The following is a 23665-nucleotide window of genomic DNA, read 5'->3' on the forward strand; positions in this document are numbered from 1 at the left end:
TCCTGCTGGCCGGGGACTTCAACATGGTCGAAAGCCTGCCTCTTGACACAGAAGGAACAAACAACGCTAAATATCACACCTACGGCATTTCTGAACTCGGGGTCTTCCGAGGTAAGTATAACCTAGTAGATGTTTTTCGTTATAAGTTTCCCACCAAACGAGAATTCACATGGCGCAATCAGACGGTCAAATGTAGACTCGACAGAATCTACTGCCCTGATAAAGTCGCCAAAAAAACAACACGATCCAAAATTCTCACCAACCCTTTTTCCGACCACGAGTTCGTGTCAACAACTGTCAACTTTAGTCAATTTAGGAGAGGACCAGGTTACTGGAAATTAAATTGTTCTCTTTTGGAAATTGAGGTGCATAGGCAAAAAATTGAACTCTTAATTCAAGATTGGCAAACAAAAAAAAGGTCCTACCCGTCAATTTTAAAATGGTGGGACGACTGCAAACTTTTTGTAAGGGCTGAATTACAACACATATCGATACAGGAAAGTGCGAAAAACAAAAAACAAATGAAAAGGATTGAAAACGAAATCCAACGGGAGCAACAAAACGCTAACCCGAATTTAGATAGCATCAAAGAAAAACGCGATGCTCTTTTCTTGCTCCAGTTTCCCGGAGCGTTTATTCGCATGAAACAAAAACTAATCGAAGAAGGAGAAAAACCTTCCAAATTTTTGTATAATTGGGAAAAAACTCGACAGCGGAACAAGTCAATTACCGAAATTCGCAAGAATGACGGCACATTGACGAGTGAACCTGGCGAAATACTCAACTCCCTAGCAACTTATTATAAAAACATTTACACCAAAACAAATTTATGCAAAGACAGCCAAAACCGTGTCTTGTCACACATCACTAAACGTTTGAGTGATGATGAAAACGAATTTTTAAACACCCGCCTAACCGGCGCGGAACTAAAAGAGGCCCTTTTTAAATTTGAAAACGGAAAATCTCCGGGCTATGACGGATTTCCAGCTGAATTTTACAAAACTTTTTGGCACGTTTTAGAAAAAGATTTTGAAGAACTTGCTTACGAAATTCTTTTCGTAGAAAAAAACACGAGCCGCTCTATGAAAAAATCAATAATTTCACTTATTCCCAAACAAGGAGATCTTACTAAATGCAAAAATTGGAGGCCTATATCTTTAATCGGCGCTGATTACAAAATAATCACAAAAGCGCTGGCCCTAAGACTTGCAAAAGTAATGGGGAAAATTATAGAACCAAATCAAACTTGCGGAATTCCAGGTAGAAACATTTTTTCAAATTTACACCTAATACGTGATCTTATAGATTACGCCGAATTTAAAAAACTACCTAGTTTCATTTTGACAATAGATCAAGAAAAGGCGTTTGACAAAGTCGATCGCGCGTTTCTGCTGCAGATTCTCCGAAAATTCAATCTCGGAGAAAATTTCGTATCATTCATTAACACCTTGTATTCAGATGTTTCGGCAACTGTTCTGAATTGCGGCTTCCTGTCTACCTCCTTTCTTACGGAAAGGGGAGTCAGACAGGGAGACCCACTCTCTCTTTTGCTGTACGTTTTTGTTGCTGAAGCTTTGGCTTTGGTGATCAGAGCGGATAGCAGAATAGAGGGTTTTCCTCTGCCGGGAACACGGAAACCTCTAAAACTACAGCAGTACGCAGACGATTCGAACTTTTTTGCTAAGGACGTAAAATGTGTCCGCTATTTCTTTGAAAACCTAAAACTATTCGAAAAAGCAAGTGGTTCAGTGATCAACGCCTCAAAAACCAAGGGTCTCGCTCTTGGGGGTTTTGATCCCGAAATTTACACACAATTGGACGACATAGAGTGGAACAATGACACCGATTTCAAAGTTTTAGGTGTCACATTTTACACCAGACTGAGCGATACTACCAATTTCAACTGGCAAGTAGCTCTTAACAAAACAGAGAAAAAGCTCAAGTTTCTGGGACTGCGTACTTTGTCACTTCGGGGAAAGACTAATCTGATAAATACGCTAGCAATGTCAAAAGTGTGGTTTCTAGCAAACATTTTGCCCACTCCCGAGTGGGTAATAGAGCGTTTGCATCGAGCCATTTTCGAAAATCTGTGGCGAAAGACCAATTTCAACCCGGTCAAACGAGAGACGCTTTTCTTACCCGTCAAAACCGGGGGTCTCGGAATTTTATCACCGAAGGAGCAAAGTCTTGCGATCCGCCTCAAAACGCTCTTTCAAATAAAAGAACGCGAAGAGGACAAAACTCACGATTCTTACTACTTTTCAAAGTATTGGGTGGCAAGTTCACTTGTTAAATATACTAAGCAAAACGAAAGCTGGAATTTTTTAAGGCAAAACACTTTTCCAAAACACTGGGACAACAAAATGTCTCAGTACTACAAAACTACAATTGATATCTTAGATAAATACGGGTCCCTCTTTAACATCCCCCTAAAATCAACAAAAAATTTTTACTTAGAAGTGGCAAAAAACAAAAAGACAGTCGTGCCAGCAGAACTTTTCTGGAACAGTTCAACGAAAACAACAATGCCGTGGACCCAAATTTGGAAAAGAAATTTTACCTCCCACGCATACGGACCGACTCAAAACATCCTCTTTCGATTTCTCCATAACAGCTTACCCTCTGCTGCCTTGCTTGCCAAAAGCACAAGACAACAGATCGTTAAAAACAACAAATGTAAAACTTGCGGTAAAATTGAGGACAACCTGCACATCTTTGCCTACTGTCCTCCTTCTGTTACAATATGGGAATACTTTAAACATGTATATAACTCCTTGACATCCCAAAACAACTTTTCTCCAATAAATTGCATCTTCTCGATTGAGACTGCGAATTTATCGGAGAAAAACCCTACCTCGCAGCTGCTGTTGACAGTCACTCAAACCATTATGAGTGAAATATGGAACAGCAGATGCCACCATATGTATAAAAATTCAAATATTGACCCAACGGCAGTGATCAGGATAATTACCAGAAACATCAGGAATATTATTACTTTAAAATATAATTATCATGTCCGTAGAAACACCACGGACATTTTTTGTCAACTTTTTTGTATTAAAAACGTTTTTTGTGAAATAGAGAACGGGAACCTGAAACTAAACATATGAGCCAAACTAACACACTGGCTCGTAGATAGAACTAAATGTTTAGTTGAGTGTTCCCGTGTCCGTTAAACATATAATTTTTTTTACAACAAAATTATTGTTATTTATGATTAAACAATCACTGCCAGCCCTTAGTTTTTTTTTCAGATATATTTTATTATTTGCATTTTTTTTCTGTAGATTTCGTAATGTGATGATTTGTGTAAAAGTCCTGTAATTTTTTTAGTATTAATTAATAAAATCTTTCTTAACTAAATATACTTAAATAATCTTTACAAACTTCATTATCAACATTCTTCCATATTCTCGATTTCTTTCCGCACATAGGCTCAAAAAAACAAAAAACACAAAAAAATATAAAAATAAAAATACAAAAAAATAAAAAACTTAAAAACACAAAAAAATAAAAATACAAAAAAAAAAACCAAACAAAAATTAAAAAATGTATATATATATATATAAACACGACTTTGTTTTTAAAATATTAGCATAGTAACTAATGAACTTTTTAAAATAGATCAAAGCAAATTAAATGAAAAAAAAGCCTGTTTTTTTTCTTTTGCCTTCTTATAATATAAAAGAGAAATATAAAAGTGTATCATAAAAATATTTATAAACGGGAAAATATATAATGTTAAACGATTTGTAAACTCATTGTAAATATGCGTATTTATTATGCAGAGATAGTAAAGACAATTGTAAATATTTATTATTTTGTAATAAAAAAAAAAAAAAAATATATATATATATTTTTTTTTTTTTTTTTTTTTTTTGAAAAAAACACATACTGAAACTTTTTAGTTTTTCTTGTGGTTTCTAATTATGTTTTAGAATTTGTGTTTATTCCGGTGTCGTTTCCTAGTCTAGTGTTTTAGGTTATGTGTAGGAACTAATTTCTGATACTGCCTTTTAAGAGTTGCACCTAGCCATGTAATGCCCTGTCAATGTGGTAAAGTCCAATGCCATGTTGACCGGGGCTGTAAGTGCTAGTAACATCTCTTAGAATGATTTGAATCAGCTATTTCCTTCACAATAACTTTGACCGCTATGATTAGGTAGAGAATCTGGACGGTGCTGGCATATTTTGGTGTGTTCTGTCGTTCTTAGTTCTCGTTACGCTTTTTGCTTGCGAGGCAACAAACCTGTCATTTTCTTCTGGTGCCCGAACTGTCGCGGGTCAGCTTGGCCTGGCTGACCCTAGGCTTTTTTGGTGCTTGGGCAAACGAGTGAGTGCGCTAGTGCCGGATTTGAGGGGGTCCGGTGCTGTGTATCTTGCTGGTCCGTGATTAGACAGGGGAGTTCGCCTTGTTTGCTGGGGCTGACGGGTTCTTTGGTTGATGGCTCGCATCACTTTGTGCAGCGCTCTTCAGAATTCTCGGAAACGACCCGTCTTTTGGACGTTAAACATTCGTAGATCTCCAGGCAAGCGGCAAAAGATCTGCAATACTAATCCACTTGTGGAACAAACATCTTACACCTTTGGCTAAAAATCAACCAAAAAGGAAAGATTATTAAAGAAAAATAAAAGAAAAAAAGTAACAAATACGAACCAATACACAATCTAAAAGCATTTACAGAACAGACAAAAGTGAATGATATCTTATTAACCACAAAAACTATAGAAGAAAAAGAAGAACAAGAACTAAGAAGAATGAAGTGATTGATCACAAAACCTGAAGAAAAAATAAGGAAAGAAACAAATACCAAGACGAAAGATGAAAATATATATCTATTTTATTTATTTTTACGAATAATTTGTAAATAAAAAAATAAAAAAAATATATATATTTAGTACCTAGGTTTTGTTTTAAGTTTACATGTGATATATATTGTGTTATATCCTTACTCCCTGGACGATGGTATACTCTTATTAGGCTATTTTATAATAGGCTATGAGAGTAAATTGCAGCATTAATGTTGGTTAATAACTAGTTTTTTATTCGCATACTAGATAACAATTAAATATCGCTAATTTGAAAGTCGCCGCGGGTGATCATGATCACGTCTTATTAGGTCAAAATGTTACGTATTAATACGTTATACGTTACATCTCGGATACGTAAAAATTATATTTTTGCACGTAACGTTACGTTACAATGTTACGTATCATTACGTAAAATCTTACGTCTCAGTTACGTAAAAATAACGGACATTTTGCACGTATTGTTACGTTACAATTTTACGTATCGTTACGTAAAATCTTTCGTCTCGGTTACGTAAAAATAACAGACATTTTGCACGTAACGTAACGAATCTCGTTTACGTTACAATACGTAATGTAACCTGAAAATGTTATAGGGGATAGTTCCTAATTCAAAGTTTGCATAAAACATATCTTCTTTAAATGTACTTTTTGCACAGCCATCATCCTTTTTTTAATCTGTCTGAGGACAGGATATTACGGTGTGATTTGTTCATTTGCATACAATAATATAAACTGTATACAAATAAAAAACTTTATTTATTATAAAACAAGTTTATATTTGTTTCGAAACGCTACAAAAATGCAAAACATGAGTTTGATACTTATTTATATAAAACTTAATTTAAAATTTAACACCAAAACATTTTTCTTAAATGAATTAAAACGCAATAATAATTGTATTGCGTATTAATTCATTTAAAAAAATATTTTGGCGTTAAATTTTAAATTAAGTTAATTTACAGTAAGTAAAGTAAGTCCAACAATAAAATTTAAAGTAAGTCAACAATAAAATTTAAAGTCCAACAATAAAAATATGGGCTGCGGACTTTTAAATTTATTTTGTCAACATTGCGATCGTTAAAAACCGTTTATGGGGTTCATAATTTTTCTTATGAAAAAAATATCAAAATACGTCTTAAAATATCTACTTTGTTTTCAGAGCAATATTATTATTATGCAATATACTAATATAATTGCGCTCAAAGTTGAAGACTTAAAATCTAGGGATTAATAAAATTTAATTTGTGCAAGCATAAATATTGTAAATAACTGTGGAATTTCTTTAAAATATAGAAAAAATTAAAATTTGCCAAAAGACCCATATTTAGATAAAAAAAAGTGAAAGACCCATGCGGGAATCTCGCATAACCTCTGGGGCCACCACGCCTCTGGGAGGTATCACGCCTCTTAAACAAGGGTTACTTTGAAATATCATTCATATAAGACAATCGGTTTGCAGTTAACCGACTGTTTGCGTTGACCGTTAGTGTATGTTGAAACTCCATGTGTACCTTACAACATGCCTCAATTAAATGATAATTACGTTGGTTACGTAGGAACATAATAATTCCGTTACCGAGACTTAAATTCCTTCGGCTTTACTTTGATGTTAGCAAAAACGATGGAAAATTCCGTAGTTTTAGGGGATTATAATGGTTTATTTTCAAGCCTTCTCGAAAAATCTAGTTTAGTTCAAATTAGGTTAATACAGTTGCTTTAAAATAAAATATTTAAGAGTAGGAAACAATTTAAATTTTTATTCATTCATACATTATTATTTGACTTTTTTCAAAAGCAGTTACGTACCCCTATCAATAAAAATGTGTAACATTTTTCTGCGAGTTTTTTTAACCAAAGTTTTTCCGTCTGACTTAACAAAATATCATCTAGGATAACTTTTAAGTTGCTGATAGATCAACTAAAATTATCTCTTATCCTCTGAACAAATTTTAAAAAATGACATTGCTTCATCTTAGATAAATCAATAACAGCTGCAATAATATGTTTGAATTGACTCTTAGAAATAATGTTTATCGGCCTGATACTATTTTTAGAGAATTGGATCCTTTAGCTTAAAGAACCAAACAACTGCATACCGACAGCAAGATTTTATTGAAATTTTTTAAAAATTTAGTTAACTGCTTAAGTATAAATGGTTAATGGAAATTAATTAGAAACGAGCTTCTGAGATTCTTAAACGAGACTAAGTGACGCACTTATGATGGAGTAATAGCGGTTAAAAAATATTCTTTGAAAAAATCGGATCCAAGAAAGTATTAGCTGAGCTACTTCATTAATTCGATGTCCTAAACATAAAAATGTTATTCAAGATTCAATTTTGGAAATGTCACCTGAATCATTCCTGGAGACTTGGCAAAAGCGATCTCGTACTCAAACAATTTTGATCACAGTACACAAACCTCTCGTGATCAGAATTGTGTGAATACGAGAATAGAAATAAGGGAACACCTATAAAGTATGCACACATTAAAACTATTGATTTTATAGCCCTTCTCATGCCCATCTGTATACCATAAATGATACCTACCTCTCTGTGTATGTACGTACTCATTTAATACAAAACCAAAACACTCAGTAAAATTCAAAACGTTGAAAACAGTAAAGATCAAAACTTGACGAAACAATACAAATAACTATTTTCAAAACATATTAGCGCTTACACTTCTACTTGAAATTTACTGACTAATATTTAAAAGGGTTCGAACGAATTCTCAATACAAGCTTTTTTTAAACTCCATTCGGATTTTGCGCATCCGCTAGATACATGTACCTTTTAGTTGTTAGGACTTTAAAAGAATTTAATTTTACAGCCTAATAAATTAAATATAACTGTTCTGAGGCGTCCTTCCTTTCTTAGCTCAGTTTGATGAACTTGCTCAGTTTTTATTTCAGTAAAATGCTTTATAAAAATAAACCCGTAAGGTTTTCAAACTAAATGAGCCTGGTAAAATTAGATAACCATTTCATTAAAAAATTCATCATACCAATATAATTAAAAACAATTGAAACAAACATGCTAATATAGATCTTTTGTTTGATATTTAGTAAAAAATTAAAAAAAATTTTTCTAAAAATAAATATAAGTTAGCAAAAACTTGTCTGAAGCCAAAAAGAGCTGTACCTTGTAGAACCTAAAAATTCATATGCTTTAGAAATATTTAAGAAAAAATAAGATCCTCGTATAAAATCTAAAACATCTTTTAAAATAATCTTAAAACAATGTAATAAATCTAAATAAACTTTGGTTTTGGTTTAACGAATAATACTTTAAAGCGTAAACGTCTTATAATAAACCGTGGGAAAAAGGACGCATAATAGTTTTTTTATGTTCTTTTTCACATGCTTAGAGCCTATTAAAAGCCTCAACCTGTTTATTTAATTTGAAAAAAAAGTTTGAATGTGACTTTCTACTTTAGGAAAAAAAATTATCTTTTAGGAAAAGAAAATTTTTAAGCAAGGAAATACACTGCAGCTACTCAATTAAATCTTCAATCAAATTAAATACCATTTTTTTCACTAATTTGCATCATGCTCCTGATTTTCAACACTATTCCTGTTTTTAAAAGAATTTATCTTCAATTTCAGACACGGCTGCTTCATAAACTGAGTTTGAACTTGCACTTTTTTAAGCAAGCTGCAACTAACTGAGCTATCCCCGCTCAAAATAGATGTCACCTACATTTAAACTGAAAGATGGCGCTCTATTTGATGCAATGATATATATAAATACATATATATATATATATATATATATATATATATATATATATATATATATATATATATATATATATATATATATATATATATATATATATATATATATATATGTATAGAAATTATATTGGCTTGTGTAAATCCATACCCTCAATTGCTGAAACATTGAATTAAATAAATCAACAACTTTTAGTTTCAACTCATAAAGCTGTTGGCATTCTGTTTCAATATTGACCTGCGTTTCTATCAACTTTTTTGGTACATTGAACTTGAATGCACACTTTCTTAATAATATTTCTTGCCCTCAAAATTGTTTTAAACTACTTTCAAATTTTTTTTTTTTTTTGTAATTGTTGTTTAGCATTTTGAATTGTGGCATTTTATTATTGATAATATTTTTATTTTTTATATTAGTTTGAAGAGATAAGAATAATATTAGTATATTAACTAAGAGAAAGAGCGTTCATTTATAAAAATAGAAGGCATTTTAGAAGGGGGATAATATTAGGGGGATAATATCGAAGATTATTATTTTATTAATTTCTAATCAAAGTAATTGAGGAAATAAAAACGTGTTTACATTTTGTCACTTAATGCAACAAATAATTTTTACTTATTGACAGACATATGTATTTTTTATCAAATATATATGTTTCGCTGTTCATATAAAAATAAATAATAAAATTACAATTAAACTTTTACGTTATTCAAAGAATATATATAAAACAACGGGGGTTTAAAGAAGATACGGATGACCGGTGTCACCACAATCTTTTCATAGAGCCCTTTTAACAATAACATTTAAAGCCACAACACACATACACATTTATATGTACACACGCACATATATACATGCAGATACATACATACACACATATACCTATAAACATACATACACACATGTACATATACGCATACATACACATATATACACGTAAACACACGTACATATACAAACATATTTACATATATGTCGGAAATTAAGGAGTTGTAATTTCATTAGTCGTTTAAAAGACCAAGTCTTTTCAAATTTTTTATACTTTTATTTTTCAATTGATTCCATAATGACGAGCCTTGGCTAATAATTAAGAATTTTGACACTCGTGATTTTACTCTGCTCAAGTAATAGTTATGGTTGGTATTTGACCAAAGATTGTATTTTTGTAAAAAAACCGATGTAAAATTATCAGAAAATACTTTTAGCAGCAAGTTATTCTTATATTTTACATAAATATTATTACACAAAGCGAGTTAAGTTTTGATATATCTAGGACATTCATGTATTTCATTATAGGGGAAGGGTTTTCTAATCTCTTTAAATAGTTAATTGCTTTACATGCACGTGATTTTGTAAGCTCTGTAATCTTAGTAATCTCTGTAATCTTAGTTTTGTGTGTGCTAGCCCAAATATTATTAGCGTAGGAGCGATGATAATGAACAAGACTGAAGAAAAGCATGTTGCGCAATTCATAATCAAGAAAGGCCCTAGATTTATATAACACACTTAATACAAAAGATATTTTTGTTTCAATGAAACTATTATGTTTTCACCATGATAGTTTCTCATCAAATATTATTCCCAAAAACCTTGAATTGATTTACTCGGAGTTGTTCTAGAAAAAATGTGTATAGTCTGCATATATAATTGACGATATTTTATGAGTAGCTTTATTCATATCATTAATATATATTTAAAAATATGTTTGTTATATATAATTATATACCTAATAATTTATTTTTAATATATATTTAAAATAATAAAGGCCATAAGATTGATTCCTATGAGACTCCGCCTTCAATATCAAGAGCTCCTAACTCCTCCAGGACAACGTACTGTTTTCTATAAAAAAAATAACTTTTAACCTACCTAAATAACTTTTAACCTAAGTAAAGTTCCGTGATCAACAGTATAGAATGCCTTGGAGATCGATAAATACTCCTAGTACTTGTTCCCCTTTATCAAAGGACATAGATATTTTATTAGAAAGTTTTATAATATCATGTTTAGGAGAGCAGTATTTCTGAAATTCAAATTGATTTTTGTATAAAAGCGTATTTAATGTCATGTAATGCAATGTCATGTAATTCTATTAAAAATTGCCCTTTCAAATATTTTTGAAAAGACAGGGAGTAGTGATATAGGACGGTACTTGCAAATAGAATAAAAATCACCATTTTTAGTAACTGGGTGATACTTGCTGATTTTAATTTATCAGTAAATATACTATTCTCAACTGAAAATGCAATAAAATAAAATAATGATTTACTTATACTATCCATAACATAGATAACTACATTACTGGTAATGTCGTCATATCCACATAACATGTTATGCTTTAGTTAAAATAGTGCTTTGTTAAATTCGTGTTTCTTTATTTTTTCATTGGATATGCTTGTTGCGGGTTTTTCTTCCAAGTATTCATCAAACACTTGAGTTGACTGAACGATGTTAGAAGCAAGAGAGGCGCCTACATTAACAAAATATTAGTTAAATTCTTGGCTCAATTTTATCACTATTTTACTTGACACAATTTTATCATTATTTTATCATATTTATATCTTGACTTCTATTTTTTTCACTTGTTATTGTTTTGTTGTTAATAATTACTTTTTTTGGTAAGCAAGAGAGTTTCTTTTTCTCTCTTCCAGTTACTTCATTTATAATAGACCAGGTTTTCTTGATGTTTAACTTATTTTTATTCAGCTGGTTAAAATAGTTTCTTGTTTCAAGTTATTTGGAAAAAACTTTTTATATGTTTTGTACGCATTTTCATCCTTTTCTTTTTTAGATTTTAGAAAATTTATATAAAGCTTTTGTTTACTTTTGATTACTTTTGATGATTTTATTAAACTATTTATCATCCATGGATTTTTAAGTTGATTGTTTTTGATTTTAGTGGTTAATTTTGGGTAAAAATTTTCACAAACATTTTAAAAAGTATTTGAAAAATTGTCCAACACGCTATTAGGGTCTGCAGTGGAATAGACGTTTTAACATCGCTCTTTGTACAGCTTTTTTTTAAGTTTATCTAGGCTTTTAAAACAAAGGTTTCTTTTAATAACAAATATTTTTTTATTGTCGTTGTTAGATTAAACTCTGTGCGATAAATAAAATGATTGGAGAAATCTGTAACATTAATACCTGATTCAAATTGAGTATCTAAAAATTATTAGTTAAAATATTATCAATTGCGAACGAAGTAGTTTTTGTAATATGCGTAGGCTTTAAAATGGTATATGTAAGGTTAAATTCAAATAATAGATTTAAAAAGTTTTTTGTGTTTACAAACGTCTCGTAACATATCGTATCAAAGTTTAAATCACTTGCGAAAAAATATGCTTATTCTGAATACTCATTTGCGATATAATGGTTCTAAGGCTATAATGAAAGTTAATTTGCTTATCACACGGCGGTCGATAAAGCGAGGAGATTAAAAAAGGCTTACCAGTTTTATTTAGAATTTCAATACACAAAGTTTCAATATGTTTTTTTGCTTCACAAAAAGTCTTCTTTGCTTTAAATACAAACTTGTCAAGAATATAGAATCAGAGCCGACAACACCGTGCAGGGGTGAGGGGTGAGCCCGTGCCCACTTTTTTTCTAAAGGACCTTTTTTTAAGAAAATTCCAAATATAGAAGACTTTTTTTAAAAATTGACAAGTGCGCCCCCCTCCCTCTTTCGAAATTCATGTTGTCGGCAACGCTGCCTCCCATGTTTCCAACACGTGGTTGACTTATTATATTATACAATGATTACTTGTACAAAGAATTTTTTGACAAAGGCAGTTTTGTACCTTCCCAAGTTTCTAAGATACATGTAACATTAAAAAGATAATTTATAGATGAATAAAATTTTTTAAAAGCTTGTATTAAAATGTTTGAGAGTTTTTGTTCTTTGATCTTATGTTAACTTATGTTACTTAAGAAACTAAAATCTTATTCTATTAAACTCGTAAGGTTTATAGTATGAGTTGTCGAAACAACTTAATCGATTAAACTCGTTTAGGCTTATAGTATGAGTTGTCGAGACAACTTAATCTATTAAATTCGTTTAGGTTTAAAGTATGAGTTTTCGAGACAACTTAATCTATTATACTCGTAAGGTTTATAGTATGAGTTGTCGAGACAACTTATATTTTTTTCAGTCAAAAAACTATATTCATTTTTGTTCATTATCAAAGAGTTTAAAATTGGAGGCTCTAAGTTTTCAACATTAACTATTATATTATTCTTGTTAGTTAAACTCATTTTCTTATTAGACCGTTTAATAATTTTTAATCAAAGTCAATATACTAAAATAAATAAAAAAAAACAATACAAATAAATTTGTTTTCACGTATCTTTGTTTGTCGTCGCACTGATTATATTCGACATTTCTCTTACGACCAGGCGGTTGTATACTATCTTATACTATACATTTTCTATTGAATTCGATGCATTTTTGCTCGTTCAAATAATTCCTTGTGGATTTTCATAGTTTCTTCACTAAAGTCTTCATTAATGAAAATATTTTTCCCCTTAAGATTTCTTGCCCTTGCCAGTACGTTTTCTTTTTCCTGTCGTTTAATAATTTTTAAATAATTGATTTCGGCTTGTTTCAAATTTTCCAACCCAATGGGCTCTTTCTATGATTATTGGTTCATTTATTTGAAGACCCTATTTAATAAGAGTTTTTAGTTTTTTTACAACATTATCGTATGTCTCATTTTGTCCCTCTTCAACACCCACTCCCAAATCAACTGTTTTTCTCCTATTCTCGGTCGATTTGCTGACTAATTTTCTCAGTGGAAAGATTTTATTTGGATTAACGAAGTTTTAATCTTGTCAATTTTTTTGTCAACTTTGCTTATCTTTGTCTCCAGTTGATCATCATTAAAATTTAGGCTACGTTTATGGTTATAAACATACTTTTCTAAACTGTAAATTTTTTCTTTGAAGTTTTTGATAGTTTTATTAAAGCACTTTAAAATTGTGCCAGATTGAACTGACACCAATTTCCTTAGCGTTCCTATAATAACCCTTTTATTCTCCATAATAATGATCAAATAAAAAAGTCAAATATATATTTATATATAGGTACAATAAAACAATAAAAAATACAATACAATTTAAAAAATATCTCTCTAACTTATCAATAGTAACCTATAATATAAAATATATCTCTAACTTTCTTCGTTTTCAATATTGTTCTATATTGTTCTATTTTGACATAACGATTTTTCTAAATACTTTTTGTTTAAATAAAATTTAAGTGACCAACTTAAAATAGTTACTAAAAATACTAACTTATGTAATTTAATTAATTAATTAAAACTTGAAATAAATATTTTGCTGTTTGAAAATATTGTAAAATATTCGTTTAAATTTAAAAAAAAAAATTTTCATATACTGATAAATATTTTTTGCAATAAAGTATTTATTTTTATTTGAAACCGATTATATATTTTCAAACATTCCGTATTATTTAACGGAAATAGTTTTTATTGGTCATGTTTTTAAATACCTTCTTACTCATTTCTTCTTATATTCTTACAATAATCAAGTGAAACCTAAATGAATAAACTATTTTCAACTTTAAAGAATCTCGTAGCATTTGAACAAAACTGTTTTCAAATATGGTTAATAAATAATTTTCAGTTTTCAAAAAAAGGTATCAAACAAAATCAGTGTTGAATAAATAAAGATCATAATGACGTGAAAATGACATATAAAACATTTAAAGCTTAGTTTCTAACAACACGAGGAAACTATAACAGAAATAATATAAAAAGTTACAAATTGCGTGTAAGCTTTAAGAAGCATATTGTTAGCTTAAAGAACAGCATTATTTTTGGTAAAGCGAAGTTTGCTAAATAAAAAAACATGAATCTATTTATTCTACTCGCGATTGTATGTTCAATTGCAGCTGCACCTAAGGACGACGGTTTGTACTTATTTAACCCTGTTTCTTTTCTGTTGCTATTTTTTTCTTTTTTTTTCCTACTAAATTAAAGCTACAAAATGTGGATTAAATCAATCAGATTAATAGGTAAGAGTCAAAAAGTTAGGCGTCATTTATAATTTTTTTTATGCTTGTAATTAACATTTAGATTTTGAAACATCAGGAGAAGAATCAACAACAACTCCATACGATAACACTGATTTATCTACAGAACCTTCAACTACAGAGTTAATAGAAACAGAAGCAACTTCACAACCAGTTTCCAAAAATGTAAGAAAATTTGAAAGTTTACTATCTCCATTTTTATAAAAATTTTTTTGATTTGCGTTGATGTTCTTATTAATTTTTGGTTTGTGGCCCGAAAGTAAGTTGACATTTTTATCATATTATTGTTGTTTTTAGTGCTTGGATGAATACTCTAAATGTAAAAAAACATCAAAATCAATATTGGAAAGCTTGTCTTGTTTATTCTATCTCGAAACATGTTTAAACGATAAATGTTCAGCTGGAGAGGTATAGACAAATGAAATAACTATAAACAAATTAATTTGTTAAACAAATATTAGCTGTTACTATTTTTTGCATAATATAAATATAAAGTAATGTTTTTTTTTTTAGTGTTTTTACGATTTGAACGAGTGTTACCAGAATTTTACGGGTTTTAAAACATTACTAAAATGTCTTTATCGATGGAATGAATGCATGAAAAACGGTTGTACTTCTTAAATACGAATAGCCGTTTCCAAGAAAAGATTTATGCAAACTTATTTTACTGCATTTACCTGGTTAGATCTTAGTAAGCATTAGAGTTACGCTCATAATATATATATATATATAGTTATATAAAGTTATTTTATATAATTGCATAAAGTTTTGAGCTAATTATACAGCAATCATTAATTATGATTTTAAATGTTCATATATTTTATAATCATTTATATAACTTGGTTGTAGAAAATGAATTTATTATTTGTTACTGTTTATATATATATATATATATATATATATATATATATATATATATATATATATATATATATATATATATATATATATTATATATATATATGGCGGCTTTATGGCTGAGTCATATGAGATGTATATGGCTAAGTTTACTGCCCAAAAGCACTTTTTGAGAATTTTAGTGCACTAAGAATTGAAATAACAAGCACATTATTTAGGGAGTTTTTTATTTACATTATTTAGGGAATTGAAATAACAAGCGTATTATTTAGGGAGTTTAATGTATTAACAAGTGTTTATTGTTATAATAACTAATCCATCACCTTTAAATGACGAATAATTTCTTTATTTAGTTATTAGTAATTTTATTAGTTATTAGTAAAATTACCAAAGAAAAAAAAAGTTGAAAAAACAAAGTTAAAAGAAAACCAGCATAAAAAAAGTAATCATGCAACAACAATATCGAACTTGCTTTATTGCAGTTTTTTTACACATTGTTGTTAAATAATGTGTGGAAAAAAACAAACAAAAAACTTTCGTTAACAGAGACATATTTTTTTTGCTTGTTTTGCCAACTCGTAGTCCTTTGACCAGCTTTTGCACCTTTTTCTCGCATTTTTTTACATTTAGGCAGTAGTTTATACCACTTATTGTTGATATATTCATGCTATGTATATATCAACAATATACAACAATATATATGTAAGCCAACTCAAACCACGCTTTAAATAACAAATTAATATTTTGGTCTATAAAATGAAAATGGTACAAGGACCAATAAAACCATTATAATAAAAATTCTTGGTATTACATAGCAGAACACTCGCAAAAAATTATTTTGAAAATAGTGACCGAATATCACAGTAATTGGTAAATTTTTGCGGTATAACTAACAAAAATCTGAATCTTAAATAAAACTGCCATAAATCCTCAATGTGTAAAATAATCAAACTGAGCTTTTATCCAGAGTTTGGTCATAGGCTACATTTGAACTTATTTTTATCAAATCATATAGAGTAGTTCTCATTCTACTGGTGTTTTTATTGGTGCACTATGAGGTCAAAATTTCAATTAACTGGAACATTCAAATAAAATTATTTTCTGCTCACAAAATTGAAAGATTTTAAAGTTTTCATTACAGGATACCTTGATGTATATCTTTCCATATAAGTGGCGCTCTTGAGTCGGCTAGGTTGACATTATCCTGGATCCATGATAACCATTAAAAGCACTGAAGGTGTTGAGGTTGAAGATGTGAAAGACGGTTTTTTTTTTCACTGGTGAATTTTGAAACTTTACTATATTGTTGCATAAGCAAATTGATGAAAAATTACAAAACATACACCTAACGTTAACTAATATATTTTGATTGATTTTAAGTTTATAGAAAAAAAACCTTTACAAATTTTTAGTATTATTAATATACTGATAATATTTAGTATTATTAATATACTGATAGTATTTAGTATTATTAATATACTGATAGTATTATTAATATACAAAGTTTTAGTATTATTAATATACTGCACTTTAATTTTATTTTAGGTTCAATTCAAAAAATAATTTATTAAATAAACAGTGCTCATTTTTGTATCTTTTAAATCAAATTTGTATAGCAATTTTTATTTTTGTTAGTATTCATTATGCGCCACTGTGCCTGATTTATGTTTTGCATGTTATGTTTTTTTCTGATATTACTATTTTATTTTATTAACATTCGGCTGTATACGCGTGTAAAAAAAAAAAAAAAATTCAGGAAGAGGCGGGTCTCACACATTCCGTTTACAAAGTCAACGCCTTATCCGATTAAGCTGAACGCACGTTTAAGTAAAGTAAACTTCCGCTTTATCGAACTGGCGCTTATTCAAATTTCCTGCAATCTTTCTTTCCCGTGAGTTTTCCTTAACAAACTCATTCAAATATCCATCAGTTATTCAAACCTGCATTTATTTGAAATTTTGTCAACAGTAGTAAAATCATTTTTTACTCCTGTTGACAAAATCCCCGTCAGTTATTCGAAGTTTTTTTCGATTAATACCAGGGTTGGCCTAGCACTCTGGAAAACCGGGAAATTTCCCGGTAGGCCGGGAAACTTATGTGGCTGTGGCCGCCGGCCTCCGCCTGTTACTGTACTAAGTAAAAAAAAGTATTTTTTCCACTTGAAATTCCTTCATATCTTATTAATAATAAGCATAAGATATTATAACAGTATAATTTTATGACTTGTCACGAACACCGTAAAACTGGTAGATAAATATATTAAAAGAAGAAACCACTAAAGCGTCAACAAAGTATATTTCTGAAAATACGTCTTGTTATCAAAATTAAATTTTTTTGCAGATATGCTCTCGACTCTCACGATGCTATTTGTGTATTTTTAAATTTAAGCATATTTTTATCCGGTTTCCTGTTATGTAATATGTTACTACAATTATTACTACACACATTTTAGTTCATTAAGGCATACATTTAGTTACAACTTTTAACTTATATATTCTGTCAGTTAATTACAGGGCCGTAGGAACAAAAATGATATGGGGGGGGGGGGGAATACTACCCTGAAATAGTTTTAAGGACGTTTTTTTTTTAAGTCATTTTTTTAGTCAATTTCTTCAAAATTATTTACTTAATATATTATTTTGGGGGGGGGGGGGCGCGAATGCTCCTGCTGCCCACCCGGTTGCTACAGGCCTGAATTAAACCATCAGAAATAAGTTCAACAGAAATAACAATAAGGCAAATTATACAGTTATTGACTTATACAAATTTAATGTTCATAACACAGCTATGCATAGAGTTATTTCTAAATTTGAGCAACGTTTTGCTAAACATTTAGAAATATGCTCAGATTTTTCTTGTTTAGATCCTCGTCAATTTTCAAAAAAATTACCAAAAAATGCTCTTTTTAAAATTAGTAAAGTACTAGGGTTAGAAATTCTACGGTTTTAAAAGATTCCAATTTTTGGAAAAAAATGAAATTGAACAAGAAAACTGCAAAACAAATACTCGCTGTTTTAATTGTTTTCTTTGTTGTTTCAATGTTTTGTTTCAGTTTCAGATTATTTTTGGAGTCGTATATCTATTTATTTTTGGCCTATAAATATATCTTGACTTTGTCTTGCACCCAAGTAGGCTGTGAAAAAAAATTTTCTACCTTAAATTATATAAAAATTGTCTACGGAATCGTTTATCACTTGACAATTTGGATGCTTGGATCTTAATGAATTTTAATAAAGACATTTTAGAAGAATTAACACTCGACAACATTATTGATGAAGTTGGAAAACATAGTTCTTTACTAGAAAAAGTTTTAATAATTTAGATTATTATACCTCATTAGTTATTAAACATAATGGTCTCTTTATTTGTATTATTTTATTAATGTGTTACATGGTTCCCGCTCTTCATTAAAAACCTTAAATAATTAAAAACTCCTTTAAACTTATTAAATAACCTCAAGAAGATTGAAAATAATTATCTCCTTGAGTAACAAGTTTCTCCTAAAAAATTAATACGCTTTTTGCCGTTTTTAACCAAATCTCCTTGAAAATTAAGAAAGTTTAACAAAGCCTAAAAACTTGTGAAAAAACGTTTATTAGAACTAGGTCCCTTTTTTGAAGAAACCTCAGACTGTTTCATTTGGATGCGAAATCATCTGTCGATACAAACCCCCGTTAATTGGATAATAGAAAAAACTGTCACCCATACTTTTATTAAAATTATTAAAAGACATTTAAAAAAACAAAAAGTGTAAATAGGCTGTTACAATTTGATGAGGCCGGTCACTAATGGTTTTCCCGGTCCATTTTTAAGAGCTAATCCAACCCTGATTGCATTTCAAAACGTAACGTTACAGAACATTATCAAAATATATCAAACGAAATAATGTAATTAATATATAATAAAAAAATTGAACTAATTGCAACGCAGTGTGGTAGAAATTTCAACATGGCATCTATACAAAAGGAGACAATGATAATAAAATAAAAATATCTTTTCTGACAATCAAAGAAAAATATCTTTTCTGACAATCAAAAAAAAAAATTTTCTGACAATCAAAGAAAAATATCTTTTTTGACAATCAAAGAAAAAAATATTTCTGAGAATCAAAAAAAAAGTATCTTGCTCTTAAAGATTTAGAAAAAGGACAAACTAAAAAATTTGTACTAGCAAAGCAATTGCTATCACTAATCGAGAAATTCTAGATTCTATTTTAATCATTGCGCTGAAGTAGATGAGGAGATAGATGAAGAGTCAAACGATTTGGCTCCCGAAAAACCCAAATTATCAAAGATTACGCGTGCAATAGAGTTAATTGAATATTGGTCTCCTTTTGAAAATAACGGCGTCGAAATTCGGCAATAGCTAAGCTTAGTATAAAAGATGTTTGATAAACATTTTTTAGAAGCAAAAACGCAAATGAAAATAGACAATTTTTTCAAAAAAAAATTAATTTTTTTAATTTTAAATTTGTATTTTTTGAAGGTAAAGACTTAAACAGCCTCTTATTCCAAAGGCTTTTCTTATCTTTTATTCTCTACTTCTGTTAAAGTTTGGTTGTAACTTAAAATAAATCACTTTACGGAAGATTTTCAGTTATTCGAATTTTCTGTTATTCGAAGTAAATTCTCCATCCCCTTGGAGGTTCGAATAAACGGGAGTTTACTGTTGTAACAAATAATATACTTATTTTAAAAATTATTATTCTTCCCATATAAAAAATAAACTTAATTAAAAATAACTAAATTAATTGACTTATTGCAAAAGTATTTATTGAAAATTGTATTGTCATTAAGCAAGAGTGTGTATGCAAAATTTGAAGAAAATCTTTCATCAGGAAGCAACTCAAAAATTGATTGCAAAATTTGATGTTACAAATTAATTATTTTTACATAATGACATAATTAAAAAAAGTTTCCACGAAAAGTAATTAAACTCCATAATTGGTGATTTTAATTTAAATTATTTTGAATACCACACCAATAATAACATTAAAAAATTTTAAATGACATTTTTGAAATTGGAGCGATACCGTTAATAAATAAGCCTACCAGCATATCATCAACATCAGCCTCTATATTAAACATTATAATGACAACTGATGTTTTTAACTTATCTTTAAAAAAAGGTATTATTAAAAGTGACGTCTCTGATCACTTTCCTATTTTTTTCCTCCATAAACACAGACATCAAAAAAAATTCTACATCAAAATAAACCTTTTATTAAACGTTTTTTTTACGGAAGCGAATTGCATTACTTTTAAGGTACAATTATCTTTACTTCATTGGAAACACATAGATTTTAATGGTGCTAAGTTAGCTTAAAATTCGTTTTTAAAGACATTTTTTCAAGTTTATGATATTAAATAAAATAACGAATCTCAAAGTATAAACATGGGATTAATTAAAATTTCTAAATGGTTTAAATTAAATAAGTTTTCTCTTAATATTGAAAAAACAAAATGGTCTCTTTTTCATAACTACTACAAAAAACATCTTCTACCAAGTGAATTGCCTGCTCTTTTTATAAATGACTTGCAAATTAAAAGAGTAACGGCAAAAACCTTTTAGGGGCTTTTATTGATGAAAATCTGAAATGGAAAAGATACATTGAAAACTTATCCTCTAAAATGTACAAAATTATAGGAATACTATTCAAAGTAAAAAGCATGCTAAATAAACATACTTTAAATCGGCTATACCATTTTTTCATTCATTGCCATCAAAATTATGCTAATGCAGCTTGGGGTAGTGTTAGCAAAACTAAATTAGAACCACTTTATCGCCAACAGAAATACGTTGCACGACTTATTATTTTTAAACATTGTTTTTATCATGTTTTTAAATGAAATGATTATTCTTAATATATATCAACTTAATATTTTTAATGAATTGTATTTTTTGTTTAAATGTAAAACTCGCACATTTCCAATTTCTTTTCACAATTTATATTACATAAAAGTTAAAATTAGATACAATTTGCGTGATGAAAATTTTATTCCTTAGTTTTCAAAATTAATTTTGGTAAGTTTAGTATTTCATTTAGAGGAGCATTTTTATGGAACAAAGTAGTATTTAAACTTTTTGATTTTTCTTATAAATGAATCATTTTCTTATTTAAAAGAAAATTGAAAAAAATTATTTTCTCAATTGAAAACATTCTAATATATTTTTAAGTTTGTTTTGTTTTACTATTAATACTCCTAAGAAATTATTTATCGTAATTTATATATACGAAATCTTTAATCTTAACTTATATGTATATATGTACGTGTAAGTATATATATATATATATATTTATATGTTTGTATGTTTCCATGAGTGTAAATAATTATAAATGTATTTATGGGTGAATATTTATATATGAATTAAAGGATTATTTTTTATTTAAAATTTATTAAGGCGGTTCCTGATGACAAGATCTTATGATCTTCTGCGAGTATCCGCGTTCTTATTGTAACGTTAACAAAATTTGTAATTCTTACTATATCTATTTTACGCATTTTTTTCATTCTTCGATTGTAAAACCTCTTTTGAAAAGATCAAAAAAAAAGATTTGAAATTTACGAAAATCGTAAAAATCTTTTTGGTTTTCTATACAAGAACGATAATTACACGAATACACGAATGATTTACACGAATACTAGAATGATAATTTAGAAGATGAATATTTATTAAAATGCTGTAATGATCTTTTTTTTTTTTTTTTTTTTTTTTTTTTTAGTATTGTATTTGCCGATTGAAAATAATTTACACTCGTAATTTATAAAAACAAATATTTACATGACTGGGGCTTGAAGAAGACAAAATTCATCTTATCATTAAGCCCCCCCCCCCCCCCAAAAAAAAAATGCATATTCATCAAATAAAATGTTTTAACAAAATGCAAAAAATAAAATATATAACGTTTAAAATATTTAGTAATTCAAAGAGTATTTATATTTAAGAACTGATTAGTAAAATAAGATGATATATACCCAGTGAAAAATAAAACCGCGTCCCACATGGGTTCCGCGTGGGTTTCGTGTGGGATTGATGGGATTTACGTGGGACGGATTTTCCCATGTGGTATCCGTATGGAAATTTGTCACCTTAAACCCATGTGGGTAATCCCACATGGGTTACATGTGGGAACCATATGGTATTTACACACATGGGAAATCCCACGTGGGTTTCCTGTGGGATTTGCATGGGAATTAATTTGAAAGTTGGAAACTAAAAAAATAATTTTTAAATCGACATTGCATTGCGTTACGTTTATATTGTGTGAAAATAATTTATATTAATATAGAGAATGGCAAGCAAGTATGTAAGTACCACGAATAATGTTTATCTTTCTTTATAGAAATAAGATTAAGATTTGTGCAAATAGACGTATTATTAGGATAATATAATAGTTATTTGAATTTAGATTTTGAGTAAATTATTTGCAAACAATTAACTGATGCAAGTTGAAATGTTGTCAAAAACCAATCTTGCATGCATGGGACACTGCAGTGTCCCACAAAGAAATGCAGGTTTGAAAGTCAAAGAATTCCCAATTTTTTTTATTAAAAAAAGAAAAAAATAGGATGGAGATGGGTTTCTGTAACTTTTTTTATGCTCCAAAACTTTTGACTTTAGATATAATAAGGTCCTTAAGACTTAAGGCACTTACGAACTACATTGAGGAACAAAAACAGGATATTTACAGAAACTTCAATTTTTAATTTGGAGTACCACAGTGTTATTGGGAATAAAGCCTCTGGGTCCAGTTTTCAGAGTAATATGATCTAAAGTAATGTTTAAATAAAATAATATGCTTTAAAATGCATATAGTTATACATATAACTCCTGATAGTTAACTATATGTATAACTAGTTATACATATAATTTGTTATAAAAACTTATTTTTTAAGGTTATGCTTGAACAAATTAGTACCAATTAATTCAAATTCAAGATTTAGTTAAAGTTCAAGTTAAAGTTCTTATTTATTCATTTTTTTTTAATTAATTTTATATTTATTTGTTCAAATTTATCAGTTAGTACTATTTTTTACAACAGTAAGAATGTTTATCATTGTTGAATGTGATTTTATCAGTAACTCAATTTTATTTTCAACATATTTTGACACCCTTTATCTTTTAAATGACGACAGCTTTATTTTTCTATTGATGTTAAATTTATTACGTTTCAATAACTCAGATTGAATCTTAACTGAATTATTGTA

General features: G+C 29.0%; 2 protein-coding genes across 2 annotated transcripts in view; both read left to right on the top strand.

Moving 5' to 3' along the window:
• Nucleotides 1–3885: 3885 nt before the first annotated feature.
• LOC105849103 (IQ domain-containing protein H) overlaps nucleotides 3886–23665 on the top strand; it is a 103784-nt gene continuing 84004 nt past the window's right edge. Inside the window, exon 1 of the mRNA XM_065816592.1 lies at nucleotides 3886–3907. The gene's annotated coding sequence lies outside the window, so the exon portion shown is untranslated. The remainder of the gene's footprint in view (nucleotides 3908–23665) is intronic.
• LOC105845203 (uncharacterized) lies at nucleotides 14316–15330 on the top strand. Its single transcript, XM_065817025.1, has 4 exons — nucleotides 14316–14474; nucleotides 14641–14762; nucleotides 14895–15005; nucleotides 15111–15330. Exons 1-4 carry the CDS (start codon nucleotides 14414–14416, stop codon nucleotides 15216–15218), a joined length of 402 nt encoding a protein of 133 aa, XP_065673097.1. The 5' UTR covers nucleotides 14316–14413; the 3' UTR covers nucleotides 15219–15330.

This window comes from Hydra vulgaris, chromosome 13, assembly GCF_038396675.1.
Source record: "Hydra vulgaris chromosome 13, alternate assembly HydraT2T_AEP".
In the NCBI taxonomy this organism is placed as follows: Eukaryota; Metazoa; Cnidaria; class Hydrozoa; order Anthoathecata; family Hydridae; genus Hydra; species Hydra vulgaris.